General features: G+C 41.7%; 1 protein-coding gene across 12 annotated transcripts in view; it reads right to left on the minus strand.

The window, feature by feature from the left end:
• EPHA5 (EPH receptor A5) overlaps positions 1-27,048 on the minus strand; it is a 199,509-nt gene that overhangs the window by 150,090 nt on the left and 22,371 nt on the right. For all 12 annotated transcript variants that reach the window (XM_048942711.1, XM_048942710.1, XM_048942707.1 and 9 more), the window contains one exon: positions 9,694-10,357. In XM_048942711.1, the coding sequence (XP_048798668.1) occupies positions 9,694-10,357 (664 nt within the window). The remainder of the gene's footprint in view (positions 1-9,693; positions 10,358-27,048) is intronic.

The following is a 27,048-nucleotide window of genomic DNA, read 5'->3' on the forward strand; positions in this document are numbered from 1 at the left end:
TTTCTTTCTTCCTCATGTTCTAGCTAGAATCTCAATCTGGACCAAAATTCATTTTCACATGAACAATCGATTAAATCTCTCAAGCATAAGCTTGTCTCTGCATCTGTGTGTGTGGGCCCATGCTGCTCTGACCCAAGAAGCATATACAGGCATTACTGTCGGCTAAATTCCCTATTGCCTGCTATGTTAGAGGAAGCAACTGCTGTCACAACACAAAAGCAAGTCCTAAATGCTGTGACACTTCATTTGTCTGGGCAGCAACACGCCTGGAAAGATGACTGCCTTGCTTTAGTGGAAGTATGCAAGACAATCAAGGCCAGCTAAGCAAACCAGTTTTGACATATTAAATCATGCTTGAACTGTGAGAGCAAAGCAAAATAATGTAAAAGCTCTTCTAAAAAATGTCTTTAAAAATAAATGGATAATGCTGCCTGGCTTCATCCATAGAAAGAGGAGAAAGCCTTTTAACTGAGCATCCCCAGTAATTAACACAAACAATGGTCTTGGATTTGTAGTAGCACAGCCCCGTCCCAAGATGCCAGCACTGCTGGCATTTCTTGAATGACACAGCAATGAATGAAGCCCATGGTGCAGGCTGTGCTGCTGCCTGGGCAGCAGACTGTCTGCAAAGCAGCTTGGAGCTGGGAAGCTGCAACCCACAGGCTGCTTCTACCGAATACCAAATTAGCACATTCCCCATGCTCATAGGGAGCTGCTTCTCCTCTTGCTCTGCAGTAATTAAAAAAGCTTCCTTCTCAGACAGCTTTCCAAGGCAGAGCTGTGACCTCCATCACTGCTGGAATGGGATGACAGACTGTCCAACCACGTGCAAGACATCTAACGCATGATTTGGGGAATTAGTGCTGCAGCAAGATGACCCTTATGAACCACACAGGAGGCAGCCATTTCACTTGGCAGGCAGCAACTGTGACTTTGCAGTTCAATATAGATGATGCTGGCTCCTCAGGTGGGCTCACTTTGTCCAAGCGATACCAGTCACACATGTGGAGGGACAGATGAAACTGCTGATGCAAGGGATGCTTTAGACATGGGGGGGTCTGGTGCTCAGTTGCCACGCAACTTTGGCAGCAAAATGGACTTTCAGGCTGACATGGATTCCCTGGCACAGCTTCCATCCTAAGAAGAAGCTTGCGTTACTGCGAGATCCTCCTCCAGAATATGTACCTCCAGGCCAAACATTTTTTGAAGGGAAGTATTTAATTTTGAGGTATGAAAGCAAACAGTTTGGTTTGTGTTCAGAACTGCTGACCATCCACCGACTTCAGCAAATGCTAACGAGTGCCTGATGCTTTTGAAAATAAAGTTTCTAAGGCTTCAAAATAATGACATTAATAACTTAATTTTAAGCAGAAGCTTTCAATGGAAAAACAAACAAACAACCCTTACACAGCATCACGTATTTAAACAAAAAAAAACCTCCAAGGCTTGGAAAATATTTTGCAAAGGACAACTTCGGTTCCATTACTAGCTTTAGAGTTTCTGTGCTGCTGTCCAGCACTTCGCAACAAATTCACCTGAAGATGAATGATCCTACAAGGGTTACATTTCTCCAGGATCACAAAATGAGCACACGGGATCGAGTACAGCACAGACAGTCACTCAATGAGTGCCTCAGCCTCAGCCCCAAAGCAGACATTTGTTAAATGGGGAAATGGTGACTGCAAGCTCCTTTGTAAAGTAGATCTTGAGAAAAGCCTTTTGTATAAGCTGGAAATATTGCCACAGTCTGTATCAATTATTTCTTTCCTTGTAAAGAAAGCCAAGTGCCCGTGAATCTCCTCGCAAGCCACTAAAAGCCCACCATGAAAACTGAGGACACAGCACTGAGCCTACTAGGACAGGGGCCAGTTCCCAAGGCAGTGCTGCCTCCTGTGCTCCCATGGCTAGTGGGGTTTGGCTGCTGAACCCAGCACAGGAGCAGAGCATGAGTCCATCTCCACCATGCGGGCTACATAAGGATATCAAGCCACAAGGTGAGGCAGCAGAGCAGCAGGTGCATATCCTCTCCCAATCTCTTTCAGAAATGTAACCTGAAGCAGAACAGGGCAGTGACAGCCTTGTTTCCTCCCCAGCCAGCGGATGTGAAATCTAAGCTCTAAAAGCTGCAGCCCACAAGGAAAACATCTTTCTTGGCCTGAACCTGATTTCCAGGGACCAAAGTGAGAAAAAAGTTGTGTCACCTGAAAGCCCAATTCTTCAAACTACAACAGTTTAAGGATCTACATTTATGAAGGCAGGATAAGTATATGAAAGCAAGAAGGGACATCCACAGACCCAGCATCTTCTCTTTTGCCTTTTCTTTCTTTAATCTGTTTTGGGTATACAGTTGGGGTTTATAAAACACCTAGCCTTGCTCTTTGAGTTCATTCCAGCATTAAAAACTGTGTTACCATCCTGAGGGAAATAAAAAAATGGAGGCACATCAGTGCTGAGCTCAATGTAAGATTAACCATGTGTTGTCTGTGGACACTAGACTAAATCCTATGATAAAAGGGAGCAAGCTTCCAAAATAATACACAACCATCCCTATTTAGATGAAAACCAGTCACCTCTTTGTGTAGACATCTGCGTTGCAGTATCTTTGCTCTCCCTGCATTCTACTAAACACCTTACACAAGAGACATTTATGAAGCTTCAAAAAAAAAAAAAAAAAGGTAAATTGCAACTACAGTCAAACAAGACAAAATTGCACTCTTTTCTAAAACCTAGATTTCAACCTCAGTGTTAGCTCAAAGCAAGTTAAAATGGTCAAGAAATGCACTGAGAAAAGCTTATAATTGAAATGTCAACACATCATTAACTACTGCTAAGTGATTGAAAACGAATAGGACAAAAGTGAAAACCTGCTCTATGAAGAAAACCTGCTATAGTACATCTTCATTTTAATACTCAATATAAATTTTGTGAAATGAGGGTTCTGACAGACTGGCACTGGTGGATCTATGGCAATTCAAGAGCTTGCAGCCACCCTTCTGCTAAGGGTTACAGGCAGCTTTCTATCAATGAAATCCTCTGCATTGCAAACCACTACTTTTATACTTACTGCTTAGTATTTCCCCAGAGTCTCTGCTTCTGATCACTACAATTAATATACAAGCTAATTCCAAATAATTCTGGAGTTGAAAGTGCCAACCAAATGAACCATACAGCACACCACATCTTTCCTCCTGCAACACCTCTCCCATTCCATACTTTTAAGAAATTCCTTAAGGTACCAACGGATATTCTGCATTCAAGAATGCTAAAAAGTGATGATAATTTACCAGAAAACTAACAAACAGTATTCGGCTAAATGCCAGTTAGTTATCTTGAATCAGAGGCAAAAGTATACCCCAAAATTTCCTTTAGCTAAGAAGCAAGAAAGACCTTCAAAAGTGAAGTTTTTAAGACCTAATTCCAAATTCAATTTTTCTTATACTGTTCAATGTATAGTTTACATGGGGAGAGAAGTGCTCCTTATTGTCCTGTTACTGCACAGCAGTCACAATGGAAGGAATAGGAAGGTTAAGCTAACCAAAGTAACAACCTAAAAGCACTGCCGTGGAATGAAGAAAGATCTTCAGAGTCACAAGGGGTTCTAAGTATACAAGGCAGTGCAGAAAGTGAAAACTCATTATCAAAGTACAATATATAGCCTCAAACTACAAACCATGACTCCTATAATGAAGGCAAAGAAACATGTAAAATAAAACAAGTAATATTACACAAACTGTCCTATTGCAAAAGTTTTGATCTCTGGCAAACATCCCCTTGCTCTCCAATACATCAGCTGTAGAACAAAACCACCTAAATATATATATGCACACACCTCTGCAGAATAAAACCATTCACCCTCCAGTGAGAGCTACCTTTTACTGCAATGTAGCATTCAAGTGATTTTCTTTAAATTTGAAAAGATATTACAGACGGTGTAGCCAAAAATTCAGTTATTCTGATGCTGGTTGGTTTTGAGCCTAATTAAAATTAACTAGGCGCTTCAGCTCATAATTATATAAACACCTACAACGCTATACTCCCAGCCAATTTTGTTTTAATCAGAAAAACGCACAAGAAGGATGAATGATGGGCAAAGAACTCCCTGGAGGGGCAACAGCATTTCCAAATTCAGTATTTTCCATATACTGAACATTTCCATCAATGTTTTTCTTGCCATGTAATCACCTCCCAGTAGGACAATTAAGAAGAGATTTTTTTATTCCCGGACTTGGCTTGCATTCTACTCTACCACAAGGGTGAAAGTGTGCTTGCCTTGCTCACTGAGTCCCAGTGGGAAGGGCACTGAGAAGACAAGCAGGATTTAGTAACATGCTGCCTTTCTGGTATCCATAACAAGGAGTCTGGAGTGAGAATTCAGCCAGCCCTAGGTAGAGAAGAAAACTAGGGGGGGAGAAAAGGGGCAGAAGAAAAGTTACCCCTGTTCCGCATTTACATCATATGTGAAACCAGAAAGCCTGGCTGCTTCAGAGCCAAACCCCAACTCCAAAACAAAGTTACCTGTGCAGCAACACATTTCCATCTCCTAGAAATAAGGGGATGGAGAAGTCAACTGCAGCAACTGTGCCTCCCGGGAAAAAAAAACACACACTGAACATTAACTGTTTGTTTTTTCTCCAAAATAGGAAGATGAGTAACTCCGTTTCACTCCTGACCAGTTACCAACAAAATGACTCGCACATCAATTTGGCAGGGAAACTTCTGATCTGCATGAGCTAGCAACCCTTGTCAACTGATTTTAATTACATCCACAGTAAAACATTTCTGCCAGTAGCATTCATTTCTGCAGTCTTTGTTTCCTGTAGGAAATTCTTATTTGTCTTGGCAAGAGCTGTAGCTGAACTTCAACACAATTAATGAACAATCACCAAATTAAATATTGGTTGTAAAAGCATAGTGATATTCAGCAAAGTTGATTAAAGAAAGAATAATCAAACAACAAATATCAACACTCAAGAAAGAAGAATTTGAATCTTCTAGAGCTGTTTTACAAAAATAATCCAAATATTTCCTCTGGTAGCAGATCCTTTCTAGAGAAAGCAAGCTATACACCATGATCCATCCCTATCCACTCCTCAGTTTCAAAGCTCTTCCCTCAGAAAGCAGTTAAGAAAAGCTTAGGTGAAGTTTTTCTTTATTATTTTGTCCCTATCTACAACATCTGTAATACTGCCCACATTTTGCAGCTGGCTAGAACTGGCTGCATGCCTTTGATGACTCCTTAAGCAACATTATCCACTGATCCTTGGAAAGGAGACCCTGCTGATCACCTGAACTCAGTACTTGCCTTTTCAGCTTGGCTCTCTTTCAATGCAGTTGTTTATGGCTTTTTGGTGTTTTTGTTTGTTTTTAACTCAAATATTTTATTCATTTGTGATTCAGCTCTGAAAGGCAGCTGAAAAAATATCAGGCTCTGCTAACTAATTACATCTGCAGTTACAGCTCTGTGGCTCCATATCATCACCAGGACCTCGCTGCTGCGCCAAATGCTGCGTATTTAGGTCTCACCTGATCAATGGGTCAGCATCCCTTTCTTTCCAGGACAATGGGCTACAGAGTCTTTAAAGGGATAAAAATAAGCACTTCTTGGTTTTCGGTAAGAACACATTGGGCTGTATTCAGGATGAAAACACAAATCCCAAATGGTAAGCAACTAACCCTGAATTTACAACCACACTTGCCCCAGACAAAGCAAAAAGAGGGAAACAAAGGCGGGAGCAATACATTTCTTTGTCCAAAACCCTAAATGGGTGAAGATCTCACAGACTTCAGTGGCACCACATTGGTTTCACAGCATTTTAGGATCTGGCCTTTGGGAACCTACTGCCCGCTAATGAGGAGACCACCACCAGGCATTTTCAAGCTAGCAAAAATGCTCAGGAGCATTGATAAAGGATCCATTCAGGTGAACCAAGGTAAAGCCAATCACCGCAGTTCCTTCAGTTGCACCAAATCACTGCTCTGTAAGACTGCATAGAAATTCAGAACAATTGCTTTCAGTTTTTATTGTTAACTAGTACCACAATTTATTCTTGTGAATAACGAACCTTAGAACCGGGTTCTTTATAAACATGTCCCAAAACAGTCACAATTTACCTCTAGTTGTCTCATAGTTGTTGATAGTTGCCAGAGGAGGTGTAAAACACAAGTAGTTTGGGTTCTTTACAGTAAATACTGCCTAGTTGCCATTATTAATTGAGAGAGCGAGCACATTATATAAGGAGATTAGGCCATGTCATATTTACAACCTCAGTGTCCCCAGTGAGAGAAATTGCTCAGCTGTTACTGTCAGTGCCTTCTTCAAACAGGAACCCTGCTGACAAGATGATGAATTCAGAACATCGTTGCCAATTAATGATTTGTAGGCAGAAGGGATTTCAATAGTTCCCATATGTCTGTGAGGTGACTGGGATTTACATCGTCTCTTATTAGACTGTAGTCTGCTTTGTCCAGACATGACACTAGAGCTTGGAAAATGTCATCTTTGCATGAGAAATTTTAGTAAACAAAGCCAGGCTCTTCAGGGTTGAAAACATTTCCTGAAGTATAGTCAGCAATAACCTCCTTAATGGTAAAAGAAAGCAAACGGGGAGACCACTTGCGATTGATTTACAAACCAAAGGTAAGAAGTTACTTAGGTATTTGTCAGATGTACAAAACACACTTCCCAGACTATCATTATGCCAGCCAGGAGCATAGTGTGCATGTCTTAAATGTGAGCCAGCCTGTGAAAGAATCACCAGTATCAAAGCAAAACTTACATAGCATCTTCCTCAGTGTGACTTACCCTACTAACAAGCTGCAAATTTCCTTTACTCTCCTATAAAAAAGCTCATCCTTGTGAGTATAGCAACACCCCAACCAGAAAGCATTTTACTCACAAACAACATCAGCATGTACTCTGAATGTACTGAATGTAGACATTCTGGACAGCCTAAGGCTGATGTCTTCTATCATCTGAACACCTTAGTGTGCCAACCAGCAGGAGACATTTGGCATCATGACCTGTGTTAGACAAAGGACATCCACATGGGGCCCTCAAGTGACTTTGCCAGTCACTGGTAGCTTCATCTGACAGCCATAACTTTTGAAATATGATGGAGAGCAGCTTGGCAACCACATCAGCCAGATTCCTTAGGACTCTAGGATGCAAGTTACCTTGTCCCAGAGGTGTGTACACATTCAGTCTCATAAGGTGGTCTTATACTGGTTCTACCATTGCAGTGGGGGAAGTTTGCTTTCCTAGTTCCCACCATGAGGTTCAGGGACATGAGAAATAAGAAAATCCTGGCTGCCAGTGAAAACTAAGGCAAAGCATTCATTGAGTACCTCAAACTTCTCCATACCTATTGCAGCCAGTTTTCCTTTCTCATTTATCAGAGGAATTATGCTCTTTTTTGTCTGTCTCTTCTGACCAATGTACCTATAGAAACCCTTCTTGTTGTTTTTAACATCCCTCGTCAAGTTCAGTTCCATCTGTGCCTTAGCTTTCCTAATCTCACGTCTGCATATTCAGACAGCATCCCTATATTCTTCCCAGGTGACGTGTCCTCATTTCCACTGCCTGTATATGCCCTTCTCCCTCAGTTTGACCTGCAGGTCCTTGCCAAACCATGTCAGTTTCCTGCCTCCTCATCCTGCTTTCTTATTCTGAAGGATGGGGAGCCCTTACGCTTTCAGAAAGGCATACTTAAGGAGTAGCTAGCTTTGTTCCACTTCTTTGTCTCTAAGGACAGCTTCCCAGGAGATCTTGTCCAGCCATTCCTTAAGCAGCCTGAACTTCACTATGCTGAAGTTCAGGGTCCCAACTCTACTCTTTGCCAGTCCTACATTCCTCAAGAGCACAAACTTAACTAGGGCATGGTCACTGCAGCCCAGACTGCCTCCAGTCTTAATGCCTTTAACAATCTCCTCTGCACTGGAGAAAACCAGGTCCAACAGCACTTCACCTCTGGTCAGTCTGCCCAACACCTGAACCAGGAAGTCATTGTCAATGGACTCCAGAAGTCTCCTGGATCACTTGCAGCTTGTCATGTTGTTTTCCCAACAGGTATCTGGGTGATTGAGATCACCCATAAGGATGAGGGATCCCAACATCTCATCGATCTGGTGGTGGAATTTAGGCTTTCCTACAAATAAGAACCATAGACTAACAGTCCAGTGTAATTAAAGTAAGAGACCTTTGCTGAGGATGCAGACTGTCAGAGAAGTATAAGAGCAGTTTATGTGGGTATGTCTTACCATAGCAAGGCCTTTTTTTTTTTTTTATTGGCTTTTAAGTCCTTTAAGATCACCTTAAAATGTCTCATGCTGATTACACACAGTGAGAGGCCAGGATTTGAGTAGCAATTAATGAATGTACTCTCTCTTACTCCACAAAAATTCTTACAGGTGATTCAAGTCAGTGTCTAAACATTGGACCCAATCAGCGCATGTTACTTCAGGATGCACTAGTTTCTGCCACAATGAGGCAAATTCTTGCCGAAATATCTGGCACATCTCCTTCATCTGCAACAGTGTATGTTTCCTCAGCTCTGGTCAGTGTTCATCTCTGGTCCCCTGTGCAGTGTCAAACAGCAAGTCAGACATCTTCACACACACGGGAGAAATACTTCTATTGGCACGTGAAAGCAAAACAACTCATTTTGCAATTTTGACTGCAGAACAGAGAGACTCTCCTAGTAAAAAAAAAAAAAGTTTACCAATAAGTTAACTCTTGAGAAGACCTGAAGTACAATAGAGTTGTACTACAGGACTACAGGATCATGGCCACAGGTCACTTCAGGCAGGCACAGATCCATCCTATGCACCAACAGTAAATGCCAAAGATAGCTTTCTGAACCAAAGTGAAGAGGAAACACAACACTGTCTTCAGCTGGAAGAGAATCCTTCTGCCTTCTCCACAGGTTCCTTCTAAGTGGCCACAAGCAGAAGGTAAGAAGATGGGAAACGCAACTGATGATGAAGTAGTAAGTTTTGCAAAAGCAAGTCTGTGCCAAACTTTTCTCTTTCTCGCCAAAATAGGTTTTCTTTTAAACAGTTACACATCTACAACAGAAGGACAAATTTTACAAATATTCAATACAAAACACCATACTTTCTGTACCACCTCATCGTACGTTACACTTTTCAAAAAGTATTTAAGTTTTAAACTTCAGACACCCTAGATCACTTCCTCAAAGCCCCTGATTCAGCAGATCTGTACTGAACAGAAACTCAGAAGCCTCAGCCATATATGCTCAAGTTTGCACATAAGCAAACTTGAGCATATATGGAAGCATTCTTGCCTGTGGGGCTTCACATTTAATTCTAAGCAGCTTCATATTAAACTATTTACTAGAGAAGAAAATACCAAACCTTCCATGCTCCACCACCTCTGCCCCCACCTCAAAGAGCAATAGGAAAAAAACCATCCTTTAAATACAAACACAAAACATCTCAAAATGGGAAACAAATTTCAGAGCACTGGAGAGACACGTACATAGATATGAGGTCCCACTATATCCACCCAAGGCCTCTTCACCTGCCACAGCCATTCAAAGTAGCTCAGTGGAAGAGGGAACCCAACCTGCCACAGTCACCTCAACCAGACATGATGAAAGGAAATGGAAGAGAAAAAAGCCAAGACGGAACATCATCCTGGCCAATTCAGCACAATGACCCCCTGCTAACCCTTACCTTGGCAGGTGTTGTTCTTCTCCTCGTACCCTGCCTTGCACAAGCACTTCCCGATGGGCACCAGCCATTCTCCCTCAGCACTGCAGTGCATCTTTGGTGCCTCATCAGTCACTGAGTGGTTGACACAGACGCCTGACACTTCTAGCAGCTGTGAGGAATCAGCTCCTGTGATGGTATCTGGAAAGCGTGCCAGGTTGCGGATCACTGATGGGCATTTCTTATAGTACACACGCACAGAGACCAGGGCGATGCAGGCACCCACATCCTGGAAAGCAAGGTAAAATCCTTTTTTCGTTAGAGGCCCAACATCTCTCACTTCTGTGTTCAACTTCATAACTCTGTCGCCGAGGTCTAACTCTGTGAAGCTCTCATCAGCAGCAATGGTATCTATTTTGATGTACTGATTCTCTCTGATGTTCCTCCCATCTTCATCATCTGACTCAAAGTAGTACATATTAAAAGTCTCTTTGCAAGTCCCAAGTCCTCCTGGAAGGCTGTTACAGTCCCTCAGGGTGAATTTGAGTTCAATGAAGATGCGGGACGCCCCTTCATTAGAGATCCAGCTGGTCAGAAGCCAGTTGTTCTGATTCTGTTCCATTACCTTGCATACTTGGTATGTGTGTATCGGAGCGTAGTTTTCATCCACCTCACCGATTTCTTCCCACTGTGTAAAGAGAATAAGTATTACTTTTTTAAAAGTTACAACTTCCCCAAATCTTAGTTTTCCCATGGAAGATCACCTTGGGAGTCAGAGGTTTATAGCAGGATGCTTAATGGAGAAAACTTAATGGAGAAAAAAAATGTTTTATCTGGCAGTGTTTTCCATACTGGACGCTTGATACACACTCGATAATAAATGTATTAGATAAAACACCCGTTAGAAATATAAAAAGATGCTAATTAAAACCTTCTGGTTCAGACTTTTCAGAAGTGAGAAAACATACCACCAAGTCTTTCCACTAGCACTCCAAATGACAAAACAAAAGCAGATGGGGCCACAGGTTGGCCTTTTCCTATCACACACACAGGTGAAAAGCCATTTACAGTCCATCTGTCCCTGCTTCCCCAGGTTCCTTTCTATCATGTCCTCAAATCACTGCCCTGCACAATGAAGACAAGCACATTTCTCCAGCTGATCTCTCCCACTCAACCGTTTGCCATAAAAATCAGCAGTAGTGTACGAAGTAAATGTGACTCTGCTTCCCAAGAGTGCCAGTCACTGAAGCCTCCGTTCATGAAAAGAGCAGATTAGTTTCAACAGAAAAGGTGACAGGAACGTGAAAAGCTTGAGCTGTTCTGAACATACTAGGCAGGTTTTCAAGATATCTTCTCTCAGATGTTTATGGCAGTTGTAACAACTACTTTGTTGTTTTGATTTTGGTCACACACTAGACTGAATCACTTTGAAAGAATGCTTTTGCCTGGTCCAGCACTGCAACAATGCCTACAGTAGGAACATGCAACATTAACATTTCCCTTCTGCTTTTTGACAAGTGCAGTATCACTTTAAGAAATTAGATTAACCCACGTGCAGTAGAGAAGTCAGGAGAACTAGCGATATCAGTTCTGCTCCTCTCACCAACTTCTGGACTGCTCATCTACAGGGGCTTAATTCCCTAAGCCTCTGCTCAGTGCCACTGCCTGCTTCTAATTACAGCTGTGGACACAGAAAGTAATTTAAAGGTGCTTCGATATAAGGTAATAGCTATATTCCAAGCTGAACACCTTCCAAGGCCAAAGGCCAAGATTTTATTGGGAATAGTGTCTGAGATGAAGTTGAGGGCCTTCTCAACCCAGATACCATTACTGCAGAGCTGACAGGGAACACCCTCAGAGTCAACATAATGATGACATTTTTTTCAGGAAATGCTTTTATTAAATTTTATATGAATACGACAGCAACAAGTAGCATGAAAGCTTCATGCAATGCTACAGTCCCAAATAAGTTATAAATACCAGCAGAAATACGTAATTTTTTCTCCCACATGTACCCTTCCTCCCTGACCTGAGAGATAGGAGCATGGACTTGAGCAGTTTTACCCAAAGATTTACCTGCTGTGATGTGCAGAGCTCACAGGTACCACCCATCTCCTACACGAGGAACCTCACCTGGAGAAATTTTCCTCATCTTTATTTCAAAATCCTCCACGCATCTCTGTGCTTAAACAGGCTGTGACCTATTCTGTTGTCAATTCATCCCTCTGGCAGGACCACAGACGAAGCTAGGGAGATGCCTATGGCTAAAGCAAGGCAGACCTGAGCAGGATTCATGCTTAACTTTGGGGAGAAGCAATTTCTTTTGACATGAAACCATAGAAATGCAAGGTCATCTTTTTATCGAGCTGGAGATTCCCTTTGAGGAGGAGGTGTTTCACTTTTCCACTTCTCCCACCTGAGGTGTAGGTCCCTGCTGCAATGACCTCAGTAACTTTTGCTCTTTGCAACTGAAGGTTTGAACCATCCTATGCCAAGCAGGTATGGGAAGTACTCAGTGAAAAAAGTTTGCAATGGAAACTTCTGAGGTCAAACTGTTTTAGTAAGTGGAGATGTATAAGGAAATCCACAGAATACAGTGCAACTCTCTATGACATTTAGAGGGTATCTAATGGACATTTCTTCCAGAGAACTGATGTTTGCAGAGACTGTGATGTTGCAATCATTTCATTAATGATTTAGCTTGAAAGCATACCAAAAATCCTCAGAAAAACACTTCTTTAATTCAGATCAATTTTCAAAGGCAACCATTATGCTCTTCACTCACAAAACTAAGCACATGTCTAAGAGTTAAGCTCAGCTCCAAGCGCTGTTAGTGGAAGTAGAAGAAAGCTCCTTTGTTCAACAATGAAATCCAGTGATTCTAATGGTTGCTTTCATTCCCTAAGAGCAATTAACAATGAGGAGGAAGAACCAAGTATTGAGTTGAGGTCACATCTCAGTTGCAACAAGAGCCATATCACTTAACATCTCAGGCTTCAGGCTATGCTGCCCCTCCAGAACAGAACCCCAAATCCAAGCAATCCTGCCATCAGATCTCAAGCAGCCAAAGAGCAAGAGGAAAGGGAAATACTAATGAGTTAAGGCTGCTCACCTCCACATAATCCTCAAGGGAGAACCAAGGAGATTGTATCAGAGCCATCACTATTGTATAAAATCTCTGCTCTGCCATCTAATCCCATCTCACTCTTTCCTATCTGCATGTGAGAGTGCACCATTTCTTTCTCTTCCAATTAGCACAGCTGGGTCTGCCTCACCCAGGAGACTGCAGGCAGCCTGCCACAGCTCTGCTTTGCCATCTCTCCTTGAGGAGAGACAGGGAAGAGAGCCTTGGCACCTTCCGCCTGGTTGCAGCTTCCTAATTATTGCAGACCTCAAACAACTCCTTCAAATAATAAAGGAATACAAACTAGCTACAAACCGTGCAGGATGAAATGTTGCACCGTAACGGTTAATGAAAAAGAAAACACAACACATTAAAATGACAGCATCTAGCTGAAAATATTTGTGCAAAAAAATATTAAGTACAACTGAGCAAAACGTGTAACATTTTAATTCCTCTCTGCAGCACATATTTTTGAAATATAAATCAACCCCATCTGCAGGATTAAAACAAAAATGCAACATTAATTTGGTGCTAAATGTTTTCTCTAAGTCTTTAATAGCTGTAAGAAGGAAAACACAAATGCATTTCAATGGCCTGATGTTAAATCATTTATAGAAGACCTATTTCTGAATCAGAAATTTCCAGTACACCACTGCAGGCAAGTTAACAGGCGCTCGAGATGCACTCGGCTTCATCAATAGGAAGCAAGTAATTCATGCACACCGTGGAAAGGCCAAAGATATCACACATTCAAATAATACACATATAAGAGCTAAAAAGCATTCAGTGGGGCTGCCTTGGGTTAAATGGACAATTCTGAAACATTCACCATCTGTCCGCTGGTCAGGCATGTTTCTAATCACTGGGATTCCAGGACTGCAATGTGCTACTGCAGCACAGCAAAAGCTGCTGCCCCAAAAACAAATACTGACATAGGAAATGAAGATTTCAAAGCTTTTATTTGGCCTTTAGTGGGTTTTTCTGATTTGTTTTTTTTTTTTTGGGAAATTTTTATTACTTGTCTCCATCTGAAGCAGCCACCAAAGTTGGCACACACATTTCAAGCCCACACATTTCAGGGCTGCTAAAAGCAATTAGGCATTTAACTAAATCCTAGGAGTCAAAAGAGGGAAGGGATGCTTAAGAGCATTAAAGAAAGGGGCTCCCAGGACTGCCCAGAAACCCCAGCAGCACTTCCTTCATTCAGCACGAGGACTATGCAAACTACTTCTGCTGCTACTATCTACTTCACAGATTTCTGGGTACAAGAAGCCTTACTCCCCTCCCCCCCATTAGTCCTCTCTCATTCTTACATATGGAACTGTGCAACTTATGCAGGATAACTCTGCAAGCTGCTGAATCAAAGATGTAAAATTCAAAGAGGTTTTAAACATTTTCACCCTTTTTCCTCTAGAGAAAAATGATTAAGTTTCCTATTGTACGTCATCCTCCCCAATACCTCCTTTTTCCAACATAAGCAAATCCATGTCTCTTGTCTCTCAGCATTACATCTCTATAGCAGCTCTAGTCTCTTTCACCTGCATTTGGCCACCAGTTCCATACTGTTACGTAACTTCGCTTTTCCTACCCTTTTATGTGACTGCCCCTTCCTACATTGGCAAAGAACTTGAGCTCTGCGTACTTCAAGCGCAGAGAAGAGCAGGGCATTATCCAGGGAAACCCGCTGCCCTTCCAGAAGGGCAGGCCAGCACAGTGCTCAGCTCTGTACCATTCCCTCTGCCTTCCACCCCAGCAATATCTGGGCAGGCTCTTCAATTACCTTTTATGCAGCTGGTGTTCAGACCCAGCTACCAATTGACAGTCCCCAGCCAAGCTCCCGCATGCATGCTTTTCTTCTCCCAACCAGCTCCTTCCATCAATTTGTTCCTCTCCCCCATCCCAGAGCCCCACCATTTGGGCTTTTTTTTTTTTTTTTCTTTTTTCTTTTTAAGCTGCCTACTAGCTTTCCCCCACTGTCATTTTCCAGCGTTAAAGCAAGTAAGTGCACCTGAGCAGCTCTCCTCTGCATGGCTTCATTGACTTCAGCAAGGTTGTGTAAGGCTAAATCTCTAGTGAAAGTCAGGCAGAGTTCTGCACATCATTTTCTGCAAGGTTGGAAGTTTAGCAGCATTGTGCTAGCTATAAAGTGACCGTGATGACCGTGACTGTGTCACCATCTTGTCTGCTACAAAACACCACTTAGATACACTGGCCCAAATTTTAACCACTTCAAAGCCTAGCACCAATATTGCCAGTTTTATCTTATGTCCTATGATCCATTGCCACTGTGCAGATTTTCAGCTTTTTGGAGCCATAGGATTTAAGGACAGGCTGGTTTTCACTGAAGGCATTTCAGTTTTCAAAGAAAGGAAAGCAAAGATGCAGCAAGCAGCTGAAGACTTAGAGAACAAGCGTGCCACTGCACACCACCTCCATATACACAGCTAAATGGCTTTCTCCAACTCCCCTGCACCACTGCTGGATCACTGGGTCCCACCTTAAGTAGTGGTCAGATGAAAATTTCAGTGTGTTTATGCCAGTGTGAGGACTCAGGCTTAAAGTCCAAGTGCTGCTTTGGGGCACTGCTCTCAATTAGGTTGTCTACTCACCCTGCTGTGCCCTCCCCTACCAGCCAGACAGTGGAAGGACACCAACCACAGCCAAGTAACTTTCCAGGCAATTATAAATCCCAAACAACAGAGATCAGAAGACCAAAACCACTCATAAACATAGAGCAAATGGAGAAATGAGGGGGGAAAAAAAAACAACAGTAAAACAAGTGATTTTGACAACCTCACCAGGCAGGTATTTGGCATCTTCTTGGCCTGAGTTTAAATGAAGAAAAGTAGATGGCAGACAAAAAGAATACTGTAGAGTTGCAGAGTAGTTGTTGAGACTACTGTAGAGTAAACAAAATTATTTCTTTCACCTCAAATATACTTTTTAAAATTTCATCTTCCAAAACAAAAGAGACATTATTTGTACAGACAGACTTCTGTTTTACATCAACATCCCCTCCTACAACGAAAGATGAAGAGACTGCTACACAGCCTCTGCTGCTTGGAGCTCATTTCAGCGGCAGGAGCCAGTATCAAAGGGAGACTTCAGTGAGATCAGTGAAAATGGTATTTGGCCTAATGTTTATTAAAACTTTTAAATATCAAGAGCTATCCTAACCAGCAGGGATCCTGGCATTTCCATAGTATGATATTCCCTCAAACTTCATTTAGATGGCATTTTTAAACTAAAGCATTTATACATATACACGGACATATATTTCTACTGACAACAGCTACTTGTCAAGAAAAATGTTGACAGAGAACAGAGGATAGAAAGAAAATCTGATTGATCTCCCTACTTGAGTAAAAGTCTGTCCTAATAAATTGATTTAAAAAGCAAAGTTCCCAAAGAAGGAACTGAGTATTTTCTAGTGGTTTGGAACATTTTCCTCAGTTTGTCAATTTAGAAAATGCATAAATAACAATACCAAAACTTTTAAGCTACATTTTTCACCCTTACCTACAGGATTGCAGTTTTCTCTCTCTCAGCACCACTCTTCTTTGGCCCCTAAGCTGAACGGTCTGGGTAACTTCTGTATATCTGTATTATCCAAAGTATATGCAAGTTTCCCCACTTACTACAGTCAAGTCAGTTTTCTAGACAGAAGCTAGGGAATCACTTTTCATAAACAGAAGAAATGTTCCCCTTCTTCCCAAAGTAATACAAAGAAGAGTTTCCACGCAGGCTGTTCAGAGAAATAAGGAAATGCAAGAAATAGGAAAGACTCACGCTGAAACTGTGAAACTAAGTGCTCCTGACAGAAAGTGCTTAACACGAAGACCGAGCTCAAGTGACCTAAGTTGTGTGGAGAACTTCATATCATAAAACAGCTTGGGTTGGAAGGGAACTCAAAGCTCATCCAGTTGCCACCCACCAGGTTAAGCTGTCCAGGGCCTCATCCAACCTGGCCTTGAACACTTTTGGGGATGGGGCATCCACAGCCTCAATGGGCAGCCCCGTGCCAGGGTCTCACCATCCTTTATGGTTTAAATCTTTGATCTTGCTACCTGAATGACTCTGCCATGTTTCCTTGCATCTGTAACACACACAGTTTGCTGCCACACCTTTTTTTTTTTTTAATTTTTATTTTTTTAATTTTATTTCCACCATGTGTACTGGAGGAGTCTCCTCACTGTAATACAGTGCAAAGGTTTTGGAAACTCTTCAGTTGCTCCACACTGGTTACAAAATGAATAACAATGCAGATATTTGTAAAGTTGAGATAATATCTCAAAACATACATGGTAATTTGCTAAAGCAAATCCCATCCAGAAAGTCTGTAAGGAAGGAGAGCAATTAAAATGTTAAAAATTTTTCTGCAGGACACGTTTGTGATTAAATACATTATCTATTTCAAGACCCGCACAACTGAAATTGTTTAATGTAACACCAGGACAAAGTCACCTAGTCTTCAGTGCTGCACTGTAACGTGTAACAGAAAAATGAAAATGGGACAGAAGTTTTGCTCAGACTTTGATCATTTGCATGATCAATGAAAGATGTCAGGACAGAAATCCAAATGGAAGGAGAACCCAGCTGGAGGTTACAGCAGCTGAAATAAAAGGAAGCATCAGCCCCACTCCAGCATGCCTAATCAGCAGCTGCTCTGACCTGTTCCCAGAACAAAGCACTGTGCTCCTCACCAACTCCCCCTTCCTTTTTGATTTTTTTTTTTTTTTTAATTAAGGTTTTAAATTCTTCATGCATCTGAATCAGATGCACATTTCGCACTGCTGTCCAGCATCTGACGCTAAGACAATGGAGATGAGCATGAAAGCGGCAGTGGAGAAACACAATACCATTAAATCATTTTTCACTGCTTAATGTAACAGTCATTGCAGAACAATTTAACGAGAGCTGCAGCAAAGAGCAGCGGCAGCACAGTTGAACACCGGAAGACTGACAGAGGCAGATTTTCAGAAGGGCTCAGCACAGTTATGACATACATTTTAGATTTATCACCAAATGCTTGGATTTTCAAAGCTTTCGGGATGGTATTGTCAGATGAGAAGCGCTAAGAGGCTTGTGGAACAACTTTCAAAAGGATTAGATGAGAAAGGAAGCCTTTCCTCTTACTATTTTGCCCTAACATTTAGAAAAACAAAAACTGACCAGGGGCTTCTCATTGCCTACAACTGGCATAGCAAGACATTTGGCCTGTTTTTAATGCATGCAACACAGTAGGGGAAGAGAAGGAACAAATACTTTCTGCAAAAATACTACTAAGTCATTCATCTTTATAGCTACCTATAATTTCCTAGGAGTGAGATTTTAAATTTTTAAAAAATATTTTCAAATAAAAGAAAAACTGAAGTACATTAAATGCAAGTAAAACATTTTTCTGAAGAGTTTCAAAGTGATACAATTACGCAAGCAGGAAAAGCCCAACCTCTCAGGCATACACCAAATTTGAGTACATTACAGACAGCCCTCACACCGTATCACGCGCTCCAGCAAATGCACTATTTTAGCTCTGTTCCCTGGTCTCTCATCCACCCAAAGCTTTTCATCGAGATAATGTTACATTCATGGCTCAGGTCCTGACAACTGCACCCATAAATCAATGTCAAATTTTGCATTAATCATCTTTCTGTCATCAGTGGCTATTCAGCACAAATTTACATCTCATTTATGTTGGCCAAACAGCCACATTAGAGCTTTAAAGCTTATTCAGGCTTAAATGATTATATTCCCCTAATAAACACTGAAGCCCTCTCAGTCCGGTCACCGTGAGCAGCATTAATGACGTGCCATGGTGGCAGGGCCATCTGAAGTCATCCTCGACACCAAGCAGATTTTGTGTTGCCAACACACCCAGACAGAAGAAATGGGAAGGCTGGTCCGTCTGTGCAGATCCTCTTATGGGAATTGCCCTGCACAGCAGGCAAATACGCTATGCAATTTATTGTAACTCCTCCTAACATCTCCATTTGCCTGCTCTTTAATACATGAGGCTACTCACAGGAAAACTGAAAGCCAGATTTTCCAAAGAGCTGTTTCTTAGAAAGGCAGCTCAGCTCTATTTCCTAAGTGCTGAGCACTGTACAACTGTCACCAAAAACAAAGAAAGCTGCTGGAAGCTGAACTCTGTAGAAAATCCGCTTTTCCCATTTGTCAGACAGCTAAACTTTGTTCACCACACCATCAAATTGGGTCTTAACACATTTTTCTTTGATCAGCTGCAAATTAGGCATCGCGTTTTCAGTATCTGAATACAATTTTTCCAGGTTTTTGTGCTGTTCTCACGTATATGCAAAGACTATCAACAGATTACAGTAAGCAGGTAAAACATGACCAGTTCAGGGTGGATTCTGCACATTCCTCCCTACAATCCCTATAGTGAGGCAATCTATACTGATTGAACAAAGAATAGTTATTTAATTAAAAGACCCTCAGCGGTTCTATGTTATTAAACCAGCATAAAATTCCTCAGATTGATTGTATATTCACTTTTAGTTATGGTCTGAATCAGTATGCTAAGATCTAAAAATAAATGAACAGAATGCGTTTGTTATGACTGTTAAGTACTTACCCATTATAGGTAATAAATTATACATGTCGTTGCTTGTCATGCTTATTTTACAACATAATGTAACTTTTAGTTACTTTTTTTCCATGGGATTTAATTTCCACTGCAACAGACTTGTTACTTCTTAAATACAGAACTGGAATTACTGGGATGTTAACGTACAAGCCTGAGACGTAATCTGGCCTTCGATGTGTCCTTTAATATGGAACTGAAGAAACAGATTCATAGCATTCATAGCATCACTAAGGTTGAAAAAGGCTTCAAACGTCATCCAGTCCAACTCCCAACCTATCCCCACCATGCCCACTGACCATGCCCCTCAGTGCCACATCTGCACACTTCTTGAACACCTCCACCACTTCACTGGGCAGCCTTTGCCACCACATCACCACTGTTGCTGAGAAGAAATGATGTAGTGGTGGTTTCTGTGTTTGTTTTTAGGGGGCAAGGGGTTGTTAAATGATGGATGTTCTATGCCCAAACCATCTCACAGGAGATACATTTCCATAGAGGTTCTATATTTCATCAGTCATTTTTCCTGACCCACAACCTGACACCACTCTGTCTGCTCTTCCCAGGTCTCTGACATCCTCTGAAACTGAAAACAATTGAGTATCACCATGCCGTGGCCAGGAACACAAATACAATAACTTGCTAAATAGTAGCTGAGAAGTCTGCAGTTCAAACATAAGTGCTGTTTCAGCAAACAGCTGTAATATTGCAAAATCAGGGAAAGCAGTTTTGCAAGAAGTTAAAAACTTCTGAATAAGGTAAGGGAGAGCTTAGTCATTTTATGTGCCAAGAATAGACAACCACATGGAGAACTTGCCACAGGAGCTGAATCCTTACTTGAAACCTTCAAAGGGGGATCTGATAAGCCGTATTTCAGTGCTTCTTCTCTTGGACTCACCAAGAGCCACTCAAAACTGCAAGCAAGGGCTCCCTTGGATACATGCAAGAGACATCTGGACAGCAAGCACATTGCTGAATGCAAGCAACTCTCAGATTTGTGATCTGTGCAGATGTAACACAGCTGAACCACAGCAACAGCATTTTACTGCCGGGCAAGATAATCCTCATCTGTAGCCTGAAGATTATTTAAAACAGTTTGTTTCACCAGAAACTCAGGAGTGCCCTGGAGGAAAGGCACTACTCAGCACGCAAACAAGATTATTATTTATTCCTATTATACAGCTTGCTGTCACTACTGAACGAACAGATTGACCACTTCACATAAACATAAAATTACAAACCCAGTTTCATTATTATTTAGCAGTTAAACCATGAAATCAATCCCCTTACAATCTTTGTCTCTTCAGCTTCAGACTTGTTCCTCTGACTAGAACTGGATGTGTTACACAACACATTGAAATTTGAAAGGGAAGAGATGAATGAATGCGCTCTAAAAGTAAAAAAGTTCAATTCTAATGGGAGGAACTAATTAGCATAGGAAACAGCACTTCTCCAGGTTACGTGGTTAACTGACACTATTCTTACTGAAACATGCAGCCACAGAAAGTTATAACACTAAAGAAATGGCACTCAGATGTTGAGAAGTTGCCCCCATCCTGTACAATGTCTAAAGCTTTTTATAACAAGCACCCTTGCCCATAAGTTGTGGTGCACAAAGAAATTTCAAGCACTAAACTGTGAAAGAAACTTTATGCTAAAAGAATACTCAATCTAAGGGAAAAATAAAAAATAAAAAAAAAACCTACTGTTCCATCTTTACAGCTTCTCCCTGTCTTCTCCCGTACTGCCTTCTTATCACACACACTTTAAAGCTATCACCTGTCCCTCTACATGAAGTGCCACGTACATGTTCACACCCAAGCGTAGGCATGGGCTGCAAAAAGTTGTTTTGTTCAGGAACATGGCACCCCAAGAAACTGCACAGGGTTTGGTTTTGAGGGCAAAGCCTTTCTGTGCATTAAGGCTGGGCTGAATCTTACCTTTCCTAGAAATTTAGGAGGCCGCAGGATTACATTTTTACCAGTAACAGGAACCTTTCACCCTACCAGAAACAGTGCAAGCAAGACACTCACACAGGCATCAATGCACAATCCCCCTTACACCCCTCTTCCAAAATAACAAGAGTCCAGCTGATAGTAAAAGCTTCAGCACAGCACCGGCCCACAGCTCCTGGTCGTAGACACATGTGGTACCGTACTCCAGCTCCTCTGTCACAGCATCCATTTGAACAACTACTGAAATGCTGCTTTCTTTCTACTTGGCACCCAGCTCAGGGGTGATTTTCCTCAGCACTTGATTCATTTGCCTTACAGAGCAAACAAGGAGATAATGCAATGCTTTACGAAGGCCACTATTGGAAAGCTGCCCTCACTTCAAATGGCAAGACTTCAAAAAGGATGTCAATAGATTGTAAAGGGCCCAGAAAAGAAAGTCCACAACTGCTCTAGAGATCAAAAACCTGCTTTTATAGTTGAAGAAATCTGTAAAACAAACTAGCAAAGAATATCTGCTTGTGGCCCCTAATTGCCTGAAATGGGCAAGGGGAAGAGAAGAAAAATAACAAGTAGGCATTCATAAAATTAACAGAAGGCACTGAGAACTGAAATTTTACTAACTCAGGGATAGAAATATTCGTTTTGCAACAAGAACAACTTGCTGTTGGCACAAGATACAAAGGAACAGGGCATACTCCCCACAAGAAGCCTTTAATCAAAGCAGAAATCGATCTCCAAAAGATACGATGTAGGTCAAAGCAAAAGTTGCAGACCTGTTGCAAGGACCCTGTACAAGTTTCCACACATTGCTTGCCACAGATCAACCTACGTAACTGTAGTAGCCCCAGTGGCCTTAAATCCAATGGAAGCCACCATTATCTTCAGCTCACTCATGCATACATCTCTTACTCCTAAATGAAAACTAGCTAATACTATGATAGTGTTTAATTGATTGTTTTACTTCACAAGCAAGGAAACTGTAAGTCAGTAAGAAACAGCATGACTAGAATGTCAATAGTTTGCAATTAACATATTTGAACAGCAGGGAGTTGCCTAACTTTCTTTCCTATTTTCATTTTGATTACTTATGTATTTACATTGTAAGATAGGAGAAGAGTAGTGCAATTCTCCTATTTAAATCTGCGTGCAGAGCACAGAACGGAAATTTGCCAAGCAATAGTTTTTTTGGTCACAGTGTTGTCTGCGGAAAAAGATTTGTTTTCATTATTTTCTGTTCACTGCTTTATTTTTGAGCAGGCAAAACAAAGATTATAAAGTGGGAAGCAGACCATGTGTTTTGTTTGCTTGCTTTTTTTTTTTCTTTTGCTTTTTTTTTTTTCTTTTTTCTTTTTTCAAGAAACCTTCTAGACTCCACCTACCTAGGACCCCCCTCAAGAAGAAAACCCGGGAGAGGAGAGGAGATGGCACAAACACCCAGCTTGGGCCTTCAGTTGTTCTCTCTGTGCTTGCTCAACAGGGACACTAAGTGTACTACTGCACCACAGAATTCATGAGGGAAAAGCCTCTCACCCAAAAAGCTCAGCTCAGAGATTCTTGTCTCTGCTTAAGACTATGTAATGCCTACAGAGATGCACAGGGACTCACATCCTGTGTGTCAGAGAGCCCCGTCCTTGCAGAGCTGTGAGGAAAGATGTCCCAGGCTAGCAGATGAACAGCTGGGCCCACAAGGTGGAGAGCTCAGAAGGAGCAGACATGAGGGAAGCCCAGAGGGCTTGCGTAGGCAACAGAACAACTGCAAACACTAAGCAAGGGCTGCTCAGGATTCCCTGCCTTCTCTCCAACCCCTTCACAGCAGATGCCTTTTACAAACATTATACAAGCAGCATCATAACCAAATCCCCTCGAGGCTAAAGACATTTGCCAGTTCAATACACTTGCACAGTTCTGAGAAACAGGCTCTGCCAGACTGAATTACTGCGACTCCAAGGGACAGGGTAGCTCCCGCCTATCCATACAGCCTGGCTGCACAAAGACCACCCCTCTACATTAAGTATACCAGCCTCTGAATAAGTAACATTTTAAAATTGAATATACAGGCCTTGGGAAGCTTGAAGCTGAGCTGTATGGCCTGTGTAATGCACACTGATATTCAATTATCATTAAAATTAATAAGTAGGGAAACAACCAAATCCCCTGGTGGGCTTTGATTATCTCAATCTGGGCATTTATCAGAATCACTCCAACACTCAGAGTCGTTGTGCTTTGCTCAACTGGCACAAGCTACTCCTATCATCCCATTTACACTTTCTCTGCACAGGAAACAGGATGTGTAACACGCTGGGAGAAAAAATAGAAGGCATCACACCAGAAAGGAGATTAATATCTGAAACTGCATGAGAAGGCTTGATCTGGTCTGAAATCTGTTTCCGAGTGACCTATTTGTTCCACTTGTGTTCAGCAGCTCAAATCAGTCATGCTGTAATTCCGCAGCAAAATGACTATAGCCACTGACCTGCTCCCAGCCACCCACCTGAGCACCTATCGCCAGATATCAATGGCTGCAAGTCATTTATTTTCTCATCATCTGATGAAACATCTATTGTGATAGACACAAAATCCAGCAATTCTTTTCTAAAACTTTCATCATTTCAGGTTGTTTTTTCCACTAGAACTGAAATCACCATGTTAAAAAAAAAAAACCCTTCACAATTAGCAGGATACGAAAGAGAACAAGATAGGCTGCTGCTAAAGTTAAGTACAGAGGAACATTCGGTTATTCAATCTGGCATCAAAACAACACAAACAGTAAACCAGAAGGAGACTGTAATGAAGTGACTATCTCACAGGATTATACTTGTGGTTATGATTTTAATTGCATAGTCTAGAAGGATTTGCAATAAACTAAATAATCTTATGTTATTGTAATGATTTTTAATCACAACACTCGCTATGATTTACAGGCTTACTATACATTTGCATTGCAATCAACTGGAAGTCAGTGCATGCCCCACAACACCTAACAGCACTTAAAATTATGTCTTGCATAGAGTTCCAACAGCTGTCCGATCATAAACAGCTGGGAGGTTTGAAACCAAGGCAAAGCACACTGAAACATGCATCTTTCTACTTCTGGAGGAAAATAAAGCTAACAAAACAAAACTGGACACCGCAAGGTTTCTGAGCAGAAACAAAAACCAAGGGCCGTATTTTTGCTGTCCATTCTGTTGATTGAACAAGAAGCAAGCAATGCCAAATGGATGTCATACACAGCCATATTATTTTGATGGCTCTCTAAAATTCCAGTGGTTAACTTTGGGAACACCTCCAAGGCTCCAGCAAGAAGCCAGGACAATCACAGTGTACCAGGACTTTGCAGACTGAACGTGCAAGGGTAACTCACAAAGCTAACAAAAAAAAGCAACAAAGCCCCAGTACCAAAGAGGTGCTACGTCTTCTGAAGGTAGAAGGCAGTGAGACCAACTTCTCCTTTCCAGTAACAGGCAGTTTCCTTACTCCACATGGGTACATTTGGGATGCTGGGACTTCACCATTTTAGCAGGATCATTCCCTAAGAAGAGTTCATCCTTGTCATGTATTGGAGAAATCCAAACACCTAAAATTAACCAACTCAATAAGATCACTTTCAATAAACAGATATTTAAGTTACAACAAAGTCCTGTTATTGCCTGCTCTTCCATTATGAGGTGCTCACTCATGTATTTTTCATTAGCTCACAGCCAAAGGCAAGGCAGGAGAGCAGCCAAGCCTGCAGCTATTCCTCACCACTGGAACAGGACTGCAAACAGATAAACAGTGTACACCAGTGTCTCAAACCATATTAAGAAATACCGCATTACCTTCTACCAACTGGATCTTCTGCACAGTGTTATGGGGCTGTCAATACTACAGGTAAATAGTATTACCGGAAGATCTGGGAAGATGAGGGACAGGTCACTGACCCCCAAAAATTTTTGCTGAAGTAAAATGAGAACTTGTGCAGCACAAGGGTTCAGTCCTTCTCCTGCTTCAAAGCCAAGAGTTCTACCTTTGATGCTGTGAAAGAGCATCCCAAGGAGGGTAATTATCCTCAGGAAGTGCACAACTTCACAAGCTTCTGGTTCATCTTACTTCAGCACAGTAACAAATCTACAGGACACTATTTGATGTGTTTCGACACAGAGGTAGTTCATTTACCCCAAAAGTCAATAAGATGCACTCTCCTGAAGAGAAACTAGCTTTAAAAATGGATAGTTTCTCTTACAAATTAAACATCTCTTCTCATAATACAAAAAACAATTTGATTTTCTCTACAAGTCATTTTATTAAATCAGAACTCAATATAATCAAAGCAGTGACCTGGCATTTGCTGGAATAATGAACACAGAAGATAAATAAGCAAGAAAGTGCAAGTCAAACACTCATCAGAGAGTTTTGGCAAGAACCAGGTATGTATTATCACTTCACTTCTTGAAAAGCATCAGAAGGTGAATCCAGAGCTGCACTGAGCCATTTTCAGCTTAGTCAGAAAAAAAGCATGAGTAGTCTCTGCTTCTCACCAATGCTGCCCCAGAGGTATTCCTGCTCAGTGGGCCCTCCGCTGGGGCACTGAAACAATGGGAAGCACCTGCCATGACTCTTGCACAGGGCCAGCTTCTGACCAACCCCAGGGCCTGATCCTGCCTGCAGCTATCTGGGAACTTGCTCATAGATTGTTCCTTACAATTCCTGCACAGCATCCAGAGGTAGATCTGAACAAGCAACAGTGGAGCCCGATATTATGCAAGTATCACTCCCAAGTCTAAATCTTCACTACATCACTGATGCGATTTCAGTGATAAAATAAAAATCAGTAACATTAGTTTCCCCTTATGCATGGGAAAAATAACTGTTCTCTCTCCTAAACATTCACAGTGCCTCATAGGATAACAAGGCCTCTTTTTTCTCCAAACCCCCTGTCAAGGCAGGTGACGCAGCAGTGAAATGAACTCCAGAATCCGATCATGTTCTGCAATTCTTTTATACTTACTGTTCAGTCTGCGGGATGCAAGCAATCGATCATGTCAGTGAGGCAATGCACAACATCACAGGGGTAGAATAGAGATGACTGATAGCTGGGTGTCACCCACATTCCCTTTAACAGCATTTCATCGTTTGTGTTGAGAAGAGTCTAAAAGGTGGTTAGAAATCTACCACTTTGCTTTGGAAAAGAGCTAGGACACAATCCCTGGAAGTATGTACTTACATCCATGCGTACCCTGGTACTTAATCTCACATCTGTTTTGCCACAGTACGGTCAACATTAAAACTGACAGATCTCATGAATACTGACCGCTTTAGTGAATCACACTAAATAATAGACCATAGCATGCTTCTTTCCCCGCTATCAAAACATCTAAGATAAATTAGACCGTAGGAAACCAAAATATTTCGAGGTAAAAAGATTCTAACTAAAATACAAGCATTTTCTTTGGCTGCCTAGAAACCCAGTCCCCACCCTCCTATTTTGTATGTGTGTGTACATGCTTCAGTAACTGAAAAGACACCCTGTTTCTGCCACGTGGACTAGCAAAAGCAGGGCTCAGGACAGCTACCATTTTCCACTTCTGAGAGTTCTGATCATTTCCATTAAATAGCTTGAAAATAAATTGAGGTCTCCTTGAACATCCTTAGACAATAGATGCTGAACTATTTCTCATATAGCCACATAACAGGAGTTTGCACTGATCAGAAGTCAGTCA

Source organism: Lagopus muta, chromosome 4 (genome assembly GCF_023343835.1).
Source record: "Lagopus muta isolate bLagMut1 chromosome 4, bLagMut1 primary, whole genome shotgun sequence".
Lineage (NCBI taxonomy): Eukaryota > Metazoa > Chordata > Aves > Galliformes > Phasianidae > Lagopus > Lagopus muta.